The sequence below is a fragment of the Lithobates pipiens genome, unplaced genomic scaffold (genome assembly GCF_037356315.1).
Source record: "Lithobates pipiens isolate NorthernLeopardFrog02 unplaced genomic scaffold, aLitPip1_a1.2 Scaffold_25, whole genome shotgun sequence".
Taxonomy (NCBI): Eukaryota; Metazoa; Chordata; class Amphibia; order Anura; family Ranidae; genus Lithobates; species Lithobates pipiens.
The window spans coordinates 209,485,715-209,504,253 of NW_027507787.1; the positions used below are offsets into that span (position 1 = coordinate 209,485,715).

Genomic DNA, 18,539 nt, shown 5'->3' on the forward strand with positions numbered 1-18,539 from the left:
GTCACTGATATTTAAATGAGTTGTAAAGGCAGAGTTGTTAATGCATTCTATAAAAAAAAAAAACCTATGTGTAGCACAGCACCCCCAATTATCTACCTGGGCTCCTCCTCTCTCCAGCGATGTCCACGATCCCCTCAGCCATCCAGTACACTCCTCCTGATTGGCTGAGACAGAGCAGCAGCGCTATTGGCTTCCACGGTTGTCAAAGTCGGTGAGCCAATGAGGGGAAAGAGGGGGCGGGCCAGGTCAGGGCACCGTGTCTGAATGGATACACAGAGCTCTGACTCAGCCTGGGTGACCCTGTTGCAAGCTGCTGTGTGAGGGGCACTCAAAGGAGGGCTGAACTAGGAGCAGCAAAGAGGGAACCGAGTAGAGGAGGATCCAGGCCAAAACCAACTGCACAGAGGAGGCAAGTATAACATGTTTGTTATATTAAAACAAACAAAAAAAGCATTTACAATCACTTTACGTATAACTAAGGGCATTACCCTGAAATGGAAGGATGCCCCCCACCTTGAATTTCTGGAAATCTTTGATCAATGCTGTTGTGCCCCTTTACAAGGCCACTTGTCTTGTGAGTGAGACGATCGATAACAAAGTATGGCTTGATTCCCCTTTTACCAATGCATAGCAATCCTCTGGGTTTCTTAGACACTGCTTTTCATTTGCAGCTGTGCCCTTTTGGTTTTGGTTTACTACTGTTTCTTATGCTGTGTACACATGGTCGGACTTTCTGGCAGAAAAAGTCAGACGGAATAATTTCATTGGATATTCCGATCGTGTGTGGACTTCAGCTGACTTTTTTTTTTCGAAAATTCTGACGGACCTAGAAATAGAACATGTGTTAAATCTTTCCGACGGAATCAATTCCTATCGGGGAAAACCATTTATCTGTATGCTGTTGCGGCGGACCAAAAACAACGCAAGGGCAGCTATTGGCTACTGGCTATTGAACTTCCTTTTTCTAGTCCCGTCATACGTGTTGTAAGTCACTGCATTCTAAACGATCGGACTTTGATGTGACCATGTGTAGGCAAGTCTGTTTCAGCGGAACTCCGTCGGAACAACTGCCAGAGTTAATGCTGACGGAAAAAAACGGTCGTGTGTACGCAGCATTAGTCTTTTATTTGTTGCTAGAGTGGGTGCTAGGCATGCCTTTTTTTTTTGTCCCTTGGAGACCTTTTTATTTGAGTGATATTGCCATATTTATTCTGCTCACTTTGCTGAGCGGATACTAATTTAGTGTCTTTAGAGTTGTGTTTTTGTTTTTTTGTTTGTTTGAGCTGGGGAATAAGGGCAAAACCAAGCAAGAGATCTGACTGCATAATCACTACAGTAATAAAGTCCAGTACTCTGAATATACTGTATGTTTAAAAGGGAAGATCAGCAGTTATCTTTATCAGCTAACTATTACTCTGCCCTCAATAGCTCAGCAATTCTTTAACATATCAATTCTCAGGGCTAAAAGCCTTGCTCAAAACAGTGCGCTTAAGCGATGCAAGTGTAATGCAAGAACACACTGATCACTGTCTGCCAGCGCTGATTGGATACAGGTTAGATGTTGGTTTTCCAACATGCTCATTTGATAAAAGCTGGTTGTTAGATTGGCTTCTACAGAACAGACAAGCTATACACAGGGGTCGCACAGTTCCTTCTGAACAGGGTGGGTTTGTCAAATTTTCAGCCTATGTGCTCAGGGCTTTAGTACAGATTCTACAGCTGGGTATACACTGCAAGTTTTTTTTTTTCAATCAACCAGCTTAAAGAAAAAACTAAAAACAAAACAAAAAAAAACCTCTAGATTCCTTCATCTATACAAGCGATGTGGATACAGGAATCTCCCCCGCTGTACTATTTTATGCTGACAGTTGTGCTCCCACCCCCCCCCCCCCCCGCTGCCCCCACCACAACCACCTCAGTCCGACGATCGGTTTCTGCTGAACAGAGTGCTATGCACAGATTCAGACTCATCTGGTTTCTGCTAAACCTGCCAAATTGTGTTGCCTGTATAACCAGCTTAAAGTGATTGTAAAGTCTTCTTTTTTTTTTATTTTTTTATATTTACCGGCTCTGTGCAGTTGGTTTTGCACAGAGCAGCCCGGATCCTCCTCTTCTCTGGTCCCTCTTCACTGCTCCTGGCCTCTCCCTCCTGTCGAGTGCCTCCACAGCAAGCAGCTTGCTATGGGGGTACACGAACGGAGTCACAGCCCCATGCGTCCATTCAGACACGGAGCCCCCAGTCCCACCCCTCTCTCCCCTGTTTGGCTAACTGGCTTTGATGGACAGCTAGCCGATGGCGCCAATGCTGTGTCTTATTCAATCAGAAGGAGAGTCTCTGGTGGCTAAGACACTCGTGGACATCGCTGGAGAGAGATGGGGCTCAGGTAATTAGGGGGTGCTGGGGAGGCTGCTACACACAAGGTTTTTTTTTTTTTGTCTTAATGCATACAAAGCATTAAGGTAAACATTCTGCCTTTACAACGACTTTAAGCCCTCCTATTGCTGCAGCCAGCAATTGCAAAAAAGGTAGTCTGCAAGGCCGTAAAAAAAAAAGAGTAGCTACAACATGTATGTAGTTATTCCTCTTTAATACAAGCTTCTTTTAACTCTTGCTATTTTTCAGAACTACAAACCTCAGCTATCTTTGAGGTTTTAGTCAAGGAGCCTAAGGAATACTGTGTTGGGTATGTGGTGTTCCTTTAGAATAGTTGGGCTGTAGTAGATATCTGGAGGAAAATAAATCTACACAAAACCAATAAGGCAAGGGGGATCTTTCACTGTCGTGATGATCCTGATGAGACCGCTTTGCAGACTTGGTCAAGACAGTTGATTCTCCTTTATAAAAACATTACTGTATACAGTTCACAAACACCATTCCATAATTTGAAATGCTTTTGAAAATATTGATTTCTGCTCTTCTCACATGTGTAAGCGAATTGTGCATGAAGGGTTCAGGCATGAGTGCTGTCCTCCTCCTGAGCCCCACACGTGCACATTGTGCTCTCTGCTGATCAGATGAGCTCAGGGAGGGTGAGTGCTGTAGGTCCTCTTGTAATCTGTGGCAACAATAAATAGTGTTGCCCATGTGTGAGGCTCAGAAGGACAGCACCCTCTCTTGTACCACTAGGGGCACTCTTACTAACAGATGACCGGGGCTTGAGAAGAGGACAGGATGGAGCTGTGACAACTATCAGAAGAAGTTGGGACAGGCTTTTCTCAATGTACAATTGGCCTATGGGAAGATCAGAAATGCGTTATGGAATGGTGTTCATAGACTGCATAGGGTATTTATATATTTTTTTATAAGATGAACTATCCCTTTTAATATACCTCAACAGCTTTTTTTAATGAAACCCCCTCCAACCCCCAGATCCCATATCAGTTTTGGGCTGTTATGGATATAGTTATGGCACTGTTTATAGTTTTATGAGAATGTGTATCTGTGCAAGGATTTGACCATGTCCCATTCTAAGTAAAAAGTTAATATCTAGTGTTTTATGAGTCAGCAGTATATCAATGAAGCCAATTCTAGCAATATACAATCTACACTGATCTAATTGTAACAGACAAGACTAATGCTGGCTATCAAAGCTGCCCAATCAATATTCACATTCTATGGTTAGCTTGAATTGGCCACATTGTGGATCTCTGCAACGTGATGAATGTTTTAGTGATGTCACTTGGTCTAAGTTAATTAAACATCCTTTTGAAAACAAAATGACTGACTTTGCAGTTTACTAAACTATTCTTATTGCTTAGCTATACAACTCCGATCATCGTTGGGCATATTCAAGGTTCTCACAAGTTTTTTAAATGTCTGCCTCTTACCTGTAAATAATGCATGCGCTGTTCCTGCATGTGTCGCAGTTTGCTGTGTCTTGTCCAGTTCGATATGAAAGCCTAAAATATTGAAAATAAAGCGACTTGCATTAAACTTCTAATCAATCTTCAGTGTCGCACACCTTTCATACAAGAGCATATTTAACCAATTATTGCCACTAAGCATTACATGCATCCTTATAGAATGAGATGTCTTAATTTGGAACTTTAGATATTGTATGGTGGTTGAATGTGTGGGCACCATTGATCGTTATTTTCTAGGAATTGTTGTTACCATGTGATCTTATTAACCAGCTGTACATGTTGATGGGGAGTGGTGGGAGAGCAGTTAGATGTTCTTGGGGCCAGTTTTATTATTTAAGGGACATTGAGATTAGCTGAAATATTTGTTTTTTCTGTATTCCGTAAAGAATGATCAGTTGAGAAACCTAATTCATGTGGCCATGTCCAAACCTGTAGCATTCCTAGCCGTGTCTTCTAAACAAATTCAAAAACATAATGCAGATGCAGTTTTTTTTTTTTACCCAGAATTCTGCTTAAGGAATATGTCAGCCCAAAATTCATATTCCTGATATGTGCCTGCTGTACCATGTGCTTTAATGTTCTCTTTGTAATGCATCTCTATAGCTTTGTGTGAAATGCTTGTGATCCTGCCAGTCGCTCTGCTTTCATATTGCAAACTGACCACACTAGGCAGGAGAGTACGGGGTGGTCAGTAAGGATGAGCTCTGGCATGTTTGTACAGCCCACATGCAGAGCACAAAAGGAAAGTCGGCGCTGCACTAATCACAGGCAGTGAGACATTGTCCCGATGCGCAGAGATCTGTAAATTTGTTTTACTGCCTGTGACTTGCTCAGCTCAGTGCCGACTTCCTGGCGGGCTCTGCGAACACGTCGGAGCTCATCCTTAGTGGTCAGCTCTCCTCCAATGATCAGACTTGTGCTGACATGCCCAGCCCCCCGCACAGCCGTTCACTGGGAATATTAGAGTGCTTCTGTTTTTCCTCCCTTAGCTCCGATCCTTACGCAGCTGAACGGTATGATTGTAGAGACAGAATGGTATGTGATCACTTATTAAAAAAAAAAAAAAAAAATTACAAATACTTTATTTCCCCTTTTTTGCATGTATACACAAATATTTTGTTTTAAATTTCAATGATAAATTCAATGTTTTGTTTTACAAGGCGAGGTAACCGATACTATTTTTCTTGCAGTCCTATCTTAATCCTACCTATGCAAAGGGACTGTCATAAGCTTTTTTTTTTTTTTTTTTTTTTTTTTTTTTTCTTGCTCCACCTCCAGCTAGCTGCTGTGAAAACTTTGTGCAAAAGTTCTGTTTCAAAGTCTTCCTGTTCAGTACCTGGATACAATGTCATTATTCCTCTTTCCTGATTGGCTGAAATTTTTTTTTTTTTTTTCTTTGTGTTGGCCCTTTTGTACTTTACCATACCAAGTATGCGGAGCATAAAAAGTCAGGTTTGGCATTGAACTCCTTCTCTGCATACTTGTCCTAGGCTAGTGATTTAAAGTACTGAAACAAGAGGGTCAGCATGGCAGCCACTTTGCTTTTCTTTTTTTTTTTTCTGTTTCTTTTTTTTTAGAAGGGGAGGTTAACCATGACAACTCCCTTGTTTCTTTTATAAAAAAATTTACTTTAGGGACAAAGGAGGGGAATGGAAGCTATACACCTATATTTGAATGACTTTAGCATCCATTAACCACTTGCCGTCCTCACTATAGCCAAATGACAGCCACAGTGCGGACCTGAATTTCCGGGTTGACGGCCTCCCCTTTGCACGTTCGGCACGCGCTGTGATCACCGAGTCACTGAGACTCGGGTGATCACTGATCCGAGTAAGGGGATGGTCCCTGCCCCTTACCATGTGATCAGTTGTCAGCCAATGACAACTGATCACATGATGTAAACAAAAGCTCGGTAATCGTGTTTTTTTTTTTCTCCTCACGCTGACAGCATGAGGAGAAAAAAAAAGCCAATCACCAGCTTATATGCAAGGGACATCGGTCCCGAAGAGAGAGGCAATTATGCCTCATCTGTGCCCACCAGTACCCCCTGCCAGTGCCACCTATCAATGCCTGCAAGTGCCACCTATCAATGCCAACCAGTGCCACTTAGCAGTGCTGCCTATCAGTGTAACGGATCAGTGCCCATCACTGCCACTTATCAGTGCTCATAAGTGCTGCCTCATCACTGTACATCACTGAAAAGGAATAATTACACGTTTGCAAAATTGTATAACAAAATATATATATAAAAAAAATCTTAAATTCTGTCTTTTTACATTTTTTTAACAAAAAATAAAAACCGCAGAGGTGATCAAATACCACCAAAAGAAAGCTCTATTTGTGGGAAAAAATTATAAAAATTTGATTACAGTGTAGCATGACCGCGCAATTGTCATTCAAAGGTCATCAGCACTGAAAATTGGTCTGGACAGGAGGGGGGTTTAAGTGCTCAGTAAGCAAATGGTTAATGGAACTCTTCACGAAATCCTGACAACTATTAACCACTTGCTTACTGGGCACTTAAACCCCCCTCAGTCCCAGACCAATTTTCAGCTTTCAGCGCTGATGCACTTTGAGTGACAATTGCGCGGCCATACAACACTGTACCCAAATGAATTTTTTATCATTTTTTTCCCACAAATAGAGCTTTCTTTTGGTGGTATTTAGTTACAGCTCGGAGTTTTATTTTTTGCTAAACAAACAAAAAAAGATGCAAAAAAAAAAAAAAAAAAAAATCATGTTTTAATAGTTTGTTATAAAATTTTGCAAACGGGTCATTTTTCTCCTTCATTGAAGTGCGCTGATTAGGCGGCACTGATAGGCTGCATTGGTGGGCACTGATGGGCTGCATTGGTGGGCACTGATGGGCTGCATTGGTGGGCACTGATAGGCTGCACTGGTGGGCACTGATAGGCATAGTTAAGGCGGCACTAATAGGCACAGATAAGGCGGCACCGATGGGCACAGATAAGGCGGCACTGATGGGCAAAGATGGGCACAGATAAGATGGCACGGATGGGTGGCACGGATAAGTGGCACGGATGGGTGGCACGGATGGGCACTGATAGGTACCACAGATAGATGGGACTGATGGGCACTGATAGGTGGCACTGATAGGTGGCTCTGATAGGTGGCACTGCTGGGCACTGATGGGCGGCACTGCTGGGCACTGATGGGCGGCACTGCTGGGCACTGATGGGCGGCACTGGGGTGCAGCACCTGAGGCAGATTTTGGGTGGCACTGTGGGTGGCACTGCTGGGTGGCACTGCTGGGTGGCACTGTGGGCACTGCTGGGTGGCACTGTGGGCACTATGGGCACTGCTGGGTGGCACTGACGGGGGCACTTACTTTATTTCAGGATGGCACTGCGGGTGGCAGGTGGGCACTGGCAGGGGGCAGGTGTCCTTTTAAATTGCTGGCCGTGATCGGGACTGATGTCCCGAACACGGCCGCCGGCGATCGGCTTTTTTTTTTTCTCCTCGCGCTGTCAGCGCGAGGAGGAATACTAGCCGATTACCGGCTCCGTTTTATCACATGATCAGCTGTCATTGGCTGACAGCTGATCACGTGATAAGGGGTCGGGATCGACCCCTTACACGGATCGGTGATCAGGCGAGTCTCACGGACTCGCCGATCACAGAGCGCGCCGCGCGCGCCCCTCAGGGGGCGCGCAGGCCGCTCGTAACCGGGACTACGTCAATAGACGTAGTCCCGAAAATGTGGGTCCGCGCTATTGCCGTCATTTTGCAATAGCGCGGATCCCAAGTGGTTAATCTCCTTTGAAAAAAAGTCTACCAATATGGGTAACATTAGATGTACCCTTTTCCGTGCACTAGTTTTGTGTGCCTGCATCAGGTGAGAGTAGGAAAGAATGAGTATTGCTCTCTTTCCCCCACATACGTCTGATGGAGAACAATCGTTTTCCAAAATCACATTTTGGCTAATGCTCGGCTAATATTACCTGACGTTTTTAAATTTGAGAACTCTTTGTATTGTGTAGCTATATTGATCTTTTGCTGTAGCCCATTGGCATCAGGGAATAGCGTAATCGCTTGAAGGGGAAATGAAGAACAGGTCAGTGTTTAGTGACCCAAAACGCAGCTCTGAGATTCCCCATTCTAGAGCTCCACAGACTGTGTGTGCCTTTGAAGCAGGTGCAGCGTTCACTTCTGAAGGCCTTTTCATCTTTTTGTACTACAAAATGCCTTTGGAGTGGTTCCTCCTCTAGGTGAGCACAGGGCAATGTATGCAGTAGGGTGATAACCGTGCAGATGCTGCAGGATAAGCAGAAAGATTGGGTCTTTGTTCTACAAGTATATACATATTGAAAGGGACAAGAATGATCGCACAACTTCCTATCCATGTCCCACATCTCTCTACGTCCTCACTGCGCTAAATGAACAGACTTGGAAAATTTTTAAGACTGGTACAAAGTCAGCTGCCGTTTACCTGTCTACTTATGACCCAATACGCAATTAGCAGTGGACTCTCTAAAGCAAAACACACACCCAGGCGGTGCAGGTAATAAACAATAAAAGCTTTTTACAGTTTCTAGTAGTAGATTTTTATTTATTTTTTTATCTCCTTAGTAGATGCAAACTCTAAATTTATGACATTTCGTTTGCAAAAGCACTTTGTATCATAAATAAATACCACTTTATCTTAATAAAATATTGTTTTCACATTTTTGTGTCCTTTGTTGCACCACAGAGTTACTGATCTTCTGCAGCCTCTTTCCAGCTGTTCCCTGTCTACATGCTCTCCAGCAATGGCTGCATTGTATTTTTCAGTGCAGTCTTCCTCATAAAGATGACCTTGAACCATGCCTGCATAATGCATGTTTAAATGAGCACTTGTGGTCTCCATTGGCCGCCAGTTTGACTAGTTGCTTTCAATTGGGGAACAGGAATACAACATTGTTGCTCTATAACAGGAAGTACCTACATACAGACCTCCATGGCAGTATGACCAAGCTTTGTTTTAATTAAATCTGCAGATTTAAAAAATCTTAAAATGTTTAAGCTTGGATACGATTTTAGTGCTTGGATTTGCAGATACTATACAGTATATAGGGGTTAATATACTAAAACCGGAGAGTGCTAAATCTGGTGCAACTATACATGGTAGGCAATCAGCTTCTTACTTCAGCTTGTTCAATTCAGCTGACCAAAAAAAACAAAAAACTGGAAGCCGATTGGTTTCTCTGCAGAGCTGTACCAGATTTTGCACACTCCAGTTTTAGTATATTAACCCCTATATGTTGTATAGTATTTGCAAATCCAACCACTAAAATCGCATCCAAGCTTAAAAATTGTAATCATTTTAAATCTGCAGATCATAGTTTCCCTTTTCTCTAAAGGGTTAGTAGAAGCCAGCCTATGCCTTCCCAGAATGTCATCTTTATTACCAAAGGAACAACAATGGACAGCTCCAAATGGTTAAGGCTGGCCATAGATGAGTTATTTTATTTCTGATTAAACGAAAAAAAGAGAATTCCCCTCCCCCCCCCCCCCCCATCCACACATTTGAGGTGGATAGGGGGAATCCTTGCTGCTGCGCTATTGACGACTGACAAGTGTCGGCGGCTATAGATTGAGTGGTAAAAATCCAACATGGCGGCTGTACTGAAGTTGATTGGTGGAACTTATATGGATTGAAATTCATCCTGTCCCTGTTTAACAAGATGAATTTTGATCCATATATGGGCAGCTTAAAGTGCATCTGTAGCCCAATTTTTTATTTTTTAGTTTATAATAGAGTGGGCGACAGAAACAAATTGAGTACTGTCCTTGATACTGTATGTGCAAGAACATACAATTTTTCATGACCAGCTTTCGGGGAGCACCTCGGAAGAGGGGGGAAAGTTTAGAACTCAGGTTTTACTGCCATGTAAGGCTTGGATGTTGAACATTCTATAATTTCCTGTTTAGTAAAGAGGTTGTCCCCAAGACGGGAAGGGGAATCTCTCCAACAGACCACAACTGAGACAAAAGTAAAAATGTAATTGTGTTTTTTTCCCGTTATTTTTGAAGTCATACTAAACAACATTATTATCTAAACATAATCTCTACACATCCAGTACTCCAATGGCCCTGTAATCTGTTTTTCATTCATTTCTTACTATGTTTTTTATGCCACCTTGTAACAACCTCCATGAGCACCGAAACCTTTTTTTTTTCTCTTTTCTCCCCCCTTCTGTTTGGAACGGGTAGTGCAAGTTGGTTGTAGTCGTAGCCATTGCTCTTTTGCTCTATGCACACTACCAAACCCCAGATAGGAGCAGGCAAGAGAAGGTGGCTACATTCCTTCATACAGTGGGACACTTCCCTATTCTATCTATAAAAAAATAAAAAAATAAAAAGATTTTGGGTATAGATTTTAATGTCTTTTTTTTTTTTTTCCCTGATGCAGACTTAGGAAAATTGTCTGCCCAATTCTTAATAATTATAATTTTTCCACTTGGGCCTTTTTTAATCATTGGGCCTTCACAAACAGTAGGATTGTTGTCTGTCTTTCAATTATGTGAAGGTTCATTCCACCCCAGGTCCCAGGAGAGTTGCTAATTGGGTTCCATTTACCACTTGATTATTATGTATTATAAGGTATGCAATTGAGATATCTTTCCAGCTCTACCCTCCCAGTGAACGTCGCTAAATTAAACTTATCCTGCAACATTCTGTGATTATCCCTCTACTACATTGTGCTGGCTGAGATCACAAATGTATTTTTACAGCAACGGATTTCTTTTTAGAATTTGCTCTGTGATAATGTTTCAGAAAATTTTCTTTGAGTTGCTGTTTGGGGAGGGACGACAAGAAAATAAAAAATAAAAAAATAAAACCGAGACATTTACATTTTCTTCAACTGTGTGTGTTGTTGCCTTTAAATTGCAAATACCCAGATGCCGATAATATATGACCGTCCATGGTGACTGGAATACGTAAGTGCTTTGTGCTTGCCATCCGTCCTCAGATGCTGACAGGAGAACAGCAGCCGGTTTGGACAAGGGCACCCTGGGTAAAGCACGAGAACAAACAGCCTGCTTTATTTCCCAGTGATGGATTCATTTGTCTGAGATCCAGCCTCTACCCTGCTCTCCGCTGCTTCCCCACATTTGTTTGCTGTGACATCTATTAGAAGTGTGACTGGGTCAAGGTTACATGAGAGGTGCAAGCTGCCTGCCTACCTTTCCTGAGACTACAGTTCAGTGACATTAGATGGAGTATAGACTTGCATATAGGGGAATGAAATTCATATCTGTATGTTTAGTAAAGACATACAGGTCTGATGCATACTAGTGAAAATACTTCTAAATCATATTGCAGCTTTAGTAAGTGAGACCCTTGCCATTCAGCTTTTCATACTGCTAGAATTTTTGAGACCTTGTTTACTGCAGATTCCTGCCCACTTTTGTGCTGCGAATATTTGGCAGAGGCTTTTCAGCACAGCTGTGTTTTTTTTTTTTCCGCAAAATGAGGGCCAAGTGGGAAATGGCGCACGTTTGCTCTCTGAGTTGCTTCACATATTAATGTTCCAGCCCCCCTCTAGGTTATCAGTTTTTGCAGTTATCCCCTCTGATGAAACAGAAAGAATAGACAAAAGGGTTAACTTTGGTTTGTTAGTAATTTTGATCATAAAGAGCTCAATGCATTGACAAAGAATGAGTAGTGATGATTGAAGCTCTACATAAATGAATCTTGTTGTAGTCACCCTGCTCTGCTCGCTCTCCTTTTAGCAGCCAGTGCAGGAAGTCCAAAGGAGGGTTCAGTCCTTGGAGTTCAACTTTAAAGTTTCAAATGGAGCATAGGTTTACTTAAAAGTAGTACCAAAGGCAACATCTCTTTTTTATTTATTTATTTTTTTTTCTCCCCCATTTTGGATGGAGCATAACCCCTGTCAATTTTTTTCCCATCTGAGAGATTTTCCTTCACTTCCTGTCCCATAGCCAAACAGGAAGTAAGAGGAAATCCCCGCAAATTAAGGAAATATGCTGGGGACCCCCAGCTCACCAGAACTAGTGTCCCCATTGGAAGATTTCCCCTCTATTACTTTTCTGAGGACAACCCAAAATTTGGTGTTTTCTTTTACTTTCACTTTCAATGATAATGGAAAACAGGATAAATAGAGAGGGGGATCTCCTTAACAGGGGCACAGACAGCAATAAAAACCGACAGGCGTTATCCCTCTCCACTCTATCCAATACAAAAAAAATGATTTGCCTTTAGTTATTTAAGGTGAACCTTTTATGTCCAGCTACGGCAGTGTTTCTCAAATCCAGTCCTCAGGCCCCCCCCCCCCCCCCCCAACAGGTCATGTTTTCAGGATTTCCCTCAGATGAAATGGCTGTGGTAATTGCTAAGGCAGTGAAACTGATCAAATCACCTGTGAAAAATAGTGGAAAACCTGAAAACATGACCTGTTGGGGGGGGGGGGGGGGGGGGCTGAGGACTGGATTTGAGAAACACTGAGCTATGGTAACGTTACTGGTTTGTGCACAGTGCCTGTGCATCTGGGCATTATATTCTAGACTTTAGGCTGTAAATAGTGCTGTGGCTCTAAACCATTATTAGGTCACACTACACTAAGCCCCAATTTTTTCATTCTGCTGCTAAATGCAAAGGCATCTACTGACCCACTTTGTTGAACATGACAGACTCACGTTAAAGCTTTTAGAAAAATGTATGTACATAAATGCATTAACATATACATGGTGTTCCAAAAGTCTAGATCTGTGGTCATCAAATTACTAGAAGCCATCATTTCTATTCCTCTAAATTGCACCTTATTAAGGAAATGCTTGGTGGTGACATGGAGTAATGTGAGTGGTTTTGAAAACCGCAGGAATCGATGAGCTGACATCACCACCCTTCCTCTGTACATTATCCAATGTACAAAAAATAAACATACAAGGTGTTTTGCGAATGATAGTGGTGCGGAGTGAGAAAATAAAAACATGTTTAGTTAAAGTGATCGTAAACAATCACCTTGTAAAACAACCTATTCAGTTTAAAATAGAAATGAAAGGAAGAACATTTTTGTATAGATTATAAAAAATTATAAATACCTTTTTCCCTATTTTTTTTTATAAATGATCACATTCCTTGTGTTCTCAGCTGCATACGAGCTGGAGGAAGGTGAAGCAGCAGCACACTGAGCTTTCCAGTGAATGGCTGTGCAGCGGGAGGGGTTGGTGTCAGGACAAGTCTGATCATTGGAGGAGAGCAGGCTAAGTTCCCAGCATAGCTAGAGAACTGGCCACGGTGTGCTCTCCTGCTTAGTGTGTGGTCAATTTTTAATAAAAGTACAAGGACTGTCAGGAACACCAGGGATTTCACATAAAGGAAGCAATACAAGAACAGGATACTTTGGATACTTTCTCATACAAGTACATGGTACATCAGGCACCTATCAGGAATATGAAGCGTTGGAGTAACAAACGCTTTAAGCTTTGAAAAATTTGAGAATCTTATTGGTTGCCATGTGCAACTGCTCCAGATTCTGTCTGCTCCAGTTTAGAAAATTTCCCCTCATGTTTACATGTGCTTTGAGAACGAGAAATGTGAGGCAGCCATTTCTGGATTCCCTCTAGTTTTCTAGGATTCCCTCTAAGTTACTAGTTTCCTAGCTGTTTTCTGTCTTCGATACGTTAGTCTTCTTAGATCAGTGATGGTCTTAGAGCAGTGGCGGTTCTTGGCGCAGGGGGCCCTCAAGCGTGGCCCATGACATCAGTAAAAGGGTCACACATCACAGGCAGTGAATGTAATACTCTCAGATGTTGCAAAAAGGCAACAGGAGATGGTCAAAGACTGCAACCATGCTATTGGACTTGTTGGAAACCGGGGAGTCACAGATTGGAGACATAACATTATATGAGACTGCTAGAGATCACTGCTATTACAGCCCCTTTACAAATCAAGGCTTCCACATTTGCGATTCATTTTGTCAGCAAGATTCATTATAAAAGATCGTAGAGCGACAAAACATAAAGTGAAGTATAGTACAGAAAAAGGTAGGAAAGAAATAAAACAAGCCATTTAACTACTAGAAAGAACCCAGTCTAAATAATGTTACCTTGACGTCTGAGCAAGCATCTAGGCAAGATAAAACAAACTCTGGTCTGCAGGGGCCCAAAGGGCTGCACAGTAAGCAGCAAAAGGGTCTTAAACTATGAAAATGCATTTTGCTTGCATATGTATACAGCGACCCAAAAAGCATTGATAGCTTTTGAAGCAGACTGATAGTCGGGCAGCAAGCATTTTCAAGCACAAAGATGAGCAATGACAGCCCACACATTTCTCTTATCACAGATTTCTCTGAACTCTGGCTTCCTGCTTGCCTTTATCCCTTACCACTATTCATAATGCCTTTGTCCTATTCTTAGAACTTACTCTTTCATGCCAACAATATCACAATAGCCTTAAAGTTTAAAAAGAAAAAAAAATGTAACTTTTTACCTCACTGGAATCGGAAATACTGCAGAAAGCTCTACATTTTTGTTGGCCCTAAGTGGGCAATCATCTTTCCTTCAAGCATCCCAGAGATCAAATAATTTCTAAAAGTATCATTTATACACATTCAAACATTGTTTTGGATCATCCTCTTGAGACTCACCATACACACTTCTAGAATACATTTGTTGAAGGTTGGCCCTCTAGTTTTGTCAAGATCCTAGGCACAGTAGTGTTTTAAAGTAGCCTTTGCTTGCTTGGATATTGCGCTGCTGTAGTTATTTTACTAGCCTAGTTATTTATAACGTGTTTTTTTTGTTTTGTTTTTTGGTGGGGGGTTTAACATCGGAAGGTTGAAAAAGGCCAAAATTCATCTAAGTCAGGGTTATTTGGTCTATTAAAACCAGCTTTAAAGTCAGAAGGTTTTTTATTGAATACATTCTATGCATGAAGATAAAAAGCCTTCTGTGTGCAGCACCCTCCCAATATTTACCTGAACTCCCTCTTGATTCAGCGATGTCCACTAATGCTTTGTCCAGGACTCTTTCCTGATTGTCTGAGAGGCAGCAGTGGTGTCATTGGCTCCCACTGCTTTCAATCAAAGACAGTTGGTCAATGAGGAGAGAGAGAGGGGACCGGGCCGAACCGCAGCTCCGTGTCTGCATGCTGCTTGCTGTGGGGGCACTCAACAGGAGGTTGGGACCCAAGAAGAGGGGGATCCGTGCTGCTTTGTGCAAAAGCACTGCACAGAGCAGGTAAGTATGAGATGTTTGTTTTTTTTTGAAAAAAACCAAGACTTTACAATCATTTTAAAGCTGTACTCCAGGCAGGTATAAAACGCACAATAATGCAGCTCTTTTTTTCATTAATGCACCTTTTAATTGTATTTTTTTTATTTTAAACAAAGGCAGTGTGAACTTCATAATGTAACCTGGGATTGGTGTCTTGCAATTTCCTCTACAACAGGACTCTGAAACGGTGAGGGAGAAGCAGTACTGGGGAGGGGAGGGGAGGGGAGGGGGGGAGGAATCCACTCTGCTGCAGTGCTTATATGCTCACAAAAGACATGCTTACAGGAGAATAAAGTCAAAGATGAACTCAACAGCCCGCTGCTTCTTCTTTCACTGTCTAGTCAATTGTACCTTTGGTACAGTTTTCCTTTAATTGATGCCCCCCAGGGCTGCCCACCTGGACAAATGCGTTCCTCTTCAATCTAGTGAACTTTGCTTTGTGGCCCTGTCTTGCCCCACACAGCTTTTCCAGAAGAACTTCTTTTTTCATGTGCATGTGCTCCAGTGCCTCGTTTATTCTTATGGTGAGCTGTATTTTAATGGACTCCTTGTAGGCCTCCATAAGCATAGAAATGAATGGGGCTGTGGTGCTCATATAAAATGAACACATGACCTAGCAGGGACTTTTTTTGCTGAAAATGCTCTGTGGCGCTGGGAAGGGCTGCAAAGCGAAGATTGCTGGTTCAAGGAGAATGCTAAGAATTTGTACAAGTAGGTGACGCTCAGTGGGGTGAAGTATTAAAATTACAGTTGCACTAAAGGGTAAAATTGTAGAAGATCTTGAAAATGATACCACTCCAAGCACCCACCGCTTCCAAGCAGTCCCAAAGGAAAGTCCTGGGTGCCTGCCCCTGAGTGCATCCTCGTTCCTTTCACTGAGAACGACAAAAGTGACAGGCCGCACATTACTGAAGTAAATCAACTTGATTGCAGATCCAACAACCTGACAAAACGCCCCACCTTGAAGTCACTCTATGCTAGCATGTTTCACCCACTTGGGCTGGCTATGCTAGTTAACAGAGTATTAAATGGTGCAACCTAGGAAAGTAAAAGATTAATATTTATCCTTCGTACCACCAGACTGTGTGAGGCACCTGTGGCATCCAGCATGCTTCTGGACTGTGGTTCCTTATGCTGACCCAAAAATCGCTACTGTGCCCCATGCACATGTAGGTGCCAGTGGATTCAAGAGTAAGGCTAGAAATAGTAATAAGAAATAATTTTTCAGAAATAGTAGTGAAGACTTGGAACTGAATGCCAACAGAAGGAGGTGCCTTCCGAGTTCTTCAGGGGTGCCTTGGCAAGATGCCTAAAAATTGTCAACAAGCCAGTGAGTGAATCAGATCTGCCTTTTTGTTACCCAAAGCCACAGTTTTTTATTGTGCAGGATTTCAATATTTAGCACCGTGTGGGCCAGCCAATGCTGTCCTAACAACCAATGAAGTCATCAGCTGAAAAGGACGACGGGCATCTGGACAGAATACTTGTTTTCTCCTCTCCTGTCTGTCAGCACTGGGGTCATGTTAGCAGAACTAGGGAGAGAAACTGAGGGAGCAGAAAAATGATAGAATATTATTCCGTACCAGTTTGCAAGCGTAGGGGAATCACCACTAATGCTGGGTGGCCCATGTGTGTGGATGCTGCTGAAATATGTAAAACTATTTACTTTTTTTAGTTTGTGCAGAATTCTAAAGGGTGCCTTGACTGAAAAAAAATAAAAAAGCTTGAAAAACCCTGAGCTAGCTTTAAGTGGCTTTAAACTCAATATTCATTATTAAAGTAATTGTAACAGTTTAAAAAAAAAAAAAAAAAAAATATGTTATACTTACCTGCTCTGTGCAATGGTTTTGAACAGAGCAGCCCCAATCCTTCTCTTCTGGGGTCTCTCACCAACTCTGGGCTCCTCCTATTCACCCTGTACCACCAAAGGAATCCGCTTCCTGTGGAGGCACACTTGATCCCGAGCCACGCTGTGTGTGTGTGTCTGTTGACTGGGTTTGATTGACAGCAGCAGGAGCCAATGGAGGTAGAGAGAGAGAGCAGCGTCGCTGCTCTCAGGTACATTGCTGGTCCAAGATCAGGCTCATGTAAATATTTAGGGGGTGCTAATACGTTTTTTTTTTTTTTTTTTTTTTTAATGCATCAAGATAAAAAAAAAACTGAAGCCTTTACAAATACTAAACAGGGCCATCTATACAACATGTTGGGTTTAGGCCAATCAAAGGAACTAAATCCATTGTAAGGACAACAGCCAGCAGAGCTGACCCGGATACAGTATGTGAAAGAGCTGTGCACCCCTGTCGTGAGAAGCGTCCCTATGTCCCCTACCTTTCCCCCAGCAGGACGCAATATCCTTGGGCACTTGTAGGAGAGTGGACAAATGCTCTTGACATATGTCAGTTTTGCCTAGGAAAGTATTATCAGAGTGACGTGACATTTGAGAACTTGTCTTGGTCGATTTTATCTTGATTACAAGTCTTGCATAATGTCCTTTTTAAAAAATAGCAGGATATGCATCTTTGTATAGAATACAAAGCTGAGAATTCTAATCACATGCATTATCGGCTAAACCTGGCAGCAAGGCTCTGATTTTCTCCAGGGGATTATGCCGCTACTGAGCCTGATATAGAAGGGAAATGCACAGATATATTTTTCTCCTTAATCTAGCTTCAATAATTGCTGCAGTTGTATGTGCGCATGTTGTAATTCTTTACTGCAAGGAGACCCTGAGTAAACCAATCGTTCTTCAGTAATACTGAAAATGTTCATAATATATCATGATCAAGTTCAGCCTGTTCTAATAATGTTGTTTCTGCTAAATACAAGCTCATATAATCTCATGCAAATGCTGAAGAACCTGTGAACTTGTCATGAAGATCCTTGTTCAGGTACGTCTTGTTACAGTTGGATACAGGCCTCCCAAACTGTCTGTTTTCGCCCAATAACAGGAAGTGCCAGAGTAGGATCTTCATGGCAGGATCACCAGGTAGTATTTTTAAAGAAAGCTGCAGTTTTAAGACGCTTTAAAACAGCTGATGCGCGGCTGCAGAGATCAAGCAATGTCTGACTGCCTGTGATTAGCGCAGCGCTGTGTCAACTTCCTGGCGGGCTCAGCATGTGGCGTATGCAAACACGCCTGAGCTCCTTCTTACCCTTGACATTTCCATTTCCATGTTAAAGCTTTTATGAGATTTTATTGAGTGGGTTTAGATCTACTTATAAGAAAATGAAAGCTCCAGCTCCTGATAAACTGATAAACAGCTGAAATCCACCCATAAGAATCTTCCAAAAGATTTGGAATGCTCTTTTCATTCCTCTGCGAGACAGCACAGCTAGGAAGATGACGCTGCTTTCCCTGTCACAGTTAAAGAGGGAGTAAACCTTCCTGTATACTTTGTACCAATAGGTAAGCTTAGAATAAGGCTTATCTATAGG

General features: G+C 42.3%; 2 protein-coding genes across 2 annotated transcripts in view; one reads left to right on the plus strand and one right to left on the minus strand.

Annotated features, from left to right (window-relative positions):
- The window catches only part of DOCK1 (dedicator of cytokinesis 1), a 613,707-nt gene that overhangs the window by 320,980 nt on the left and 274,188 nt on the right, over nucleotides 1–18,539 (plus strand). The gene's annotated exons all lie outside the window — the stretch shown is intronic.
- The window catches only part of INSYN2A (inhibitory synaptic factor 2A), a 64,403-nt gene that overhangs the window by 13,323 nt on the left and 32,541 nt on the right, over nucleotides 1–18,539 (minus strand). Inside the window, exon 3 of the mRNA XM_077455511.1 lies at nucleotides 3,829–3,900. Coding sequence (XP_077311637.1) covers nucleotides 3,829–3,900 — 72 coding nt within the window. The remainder of the gene's footprint in view (nucleotides 1–3,828; nucleotides 3,901–18,539) is intronic.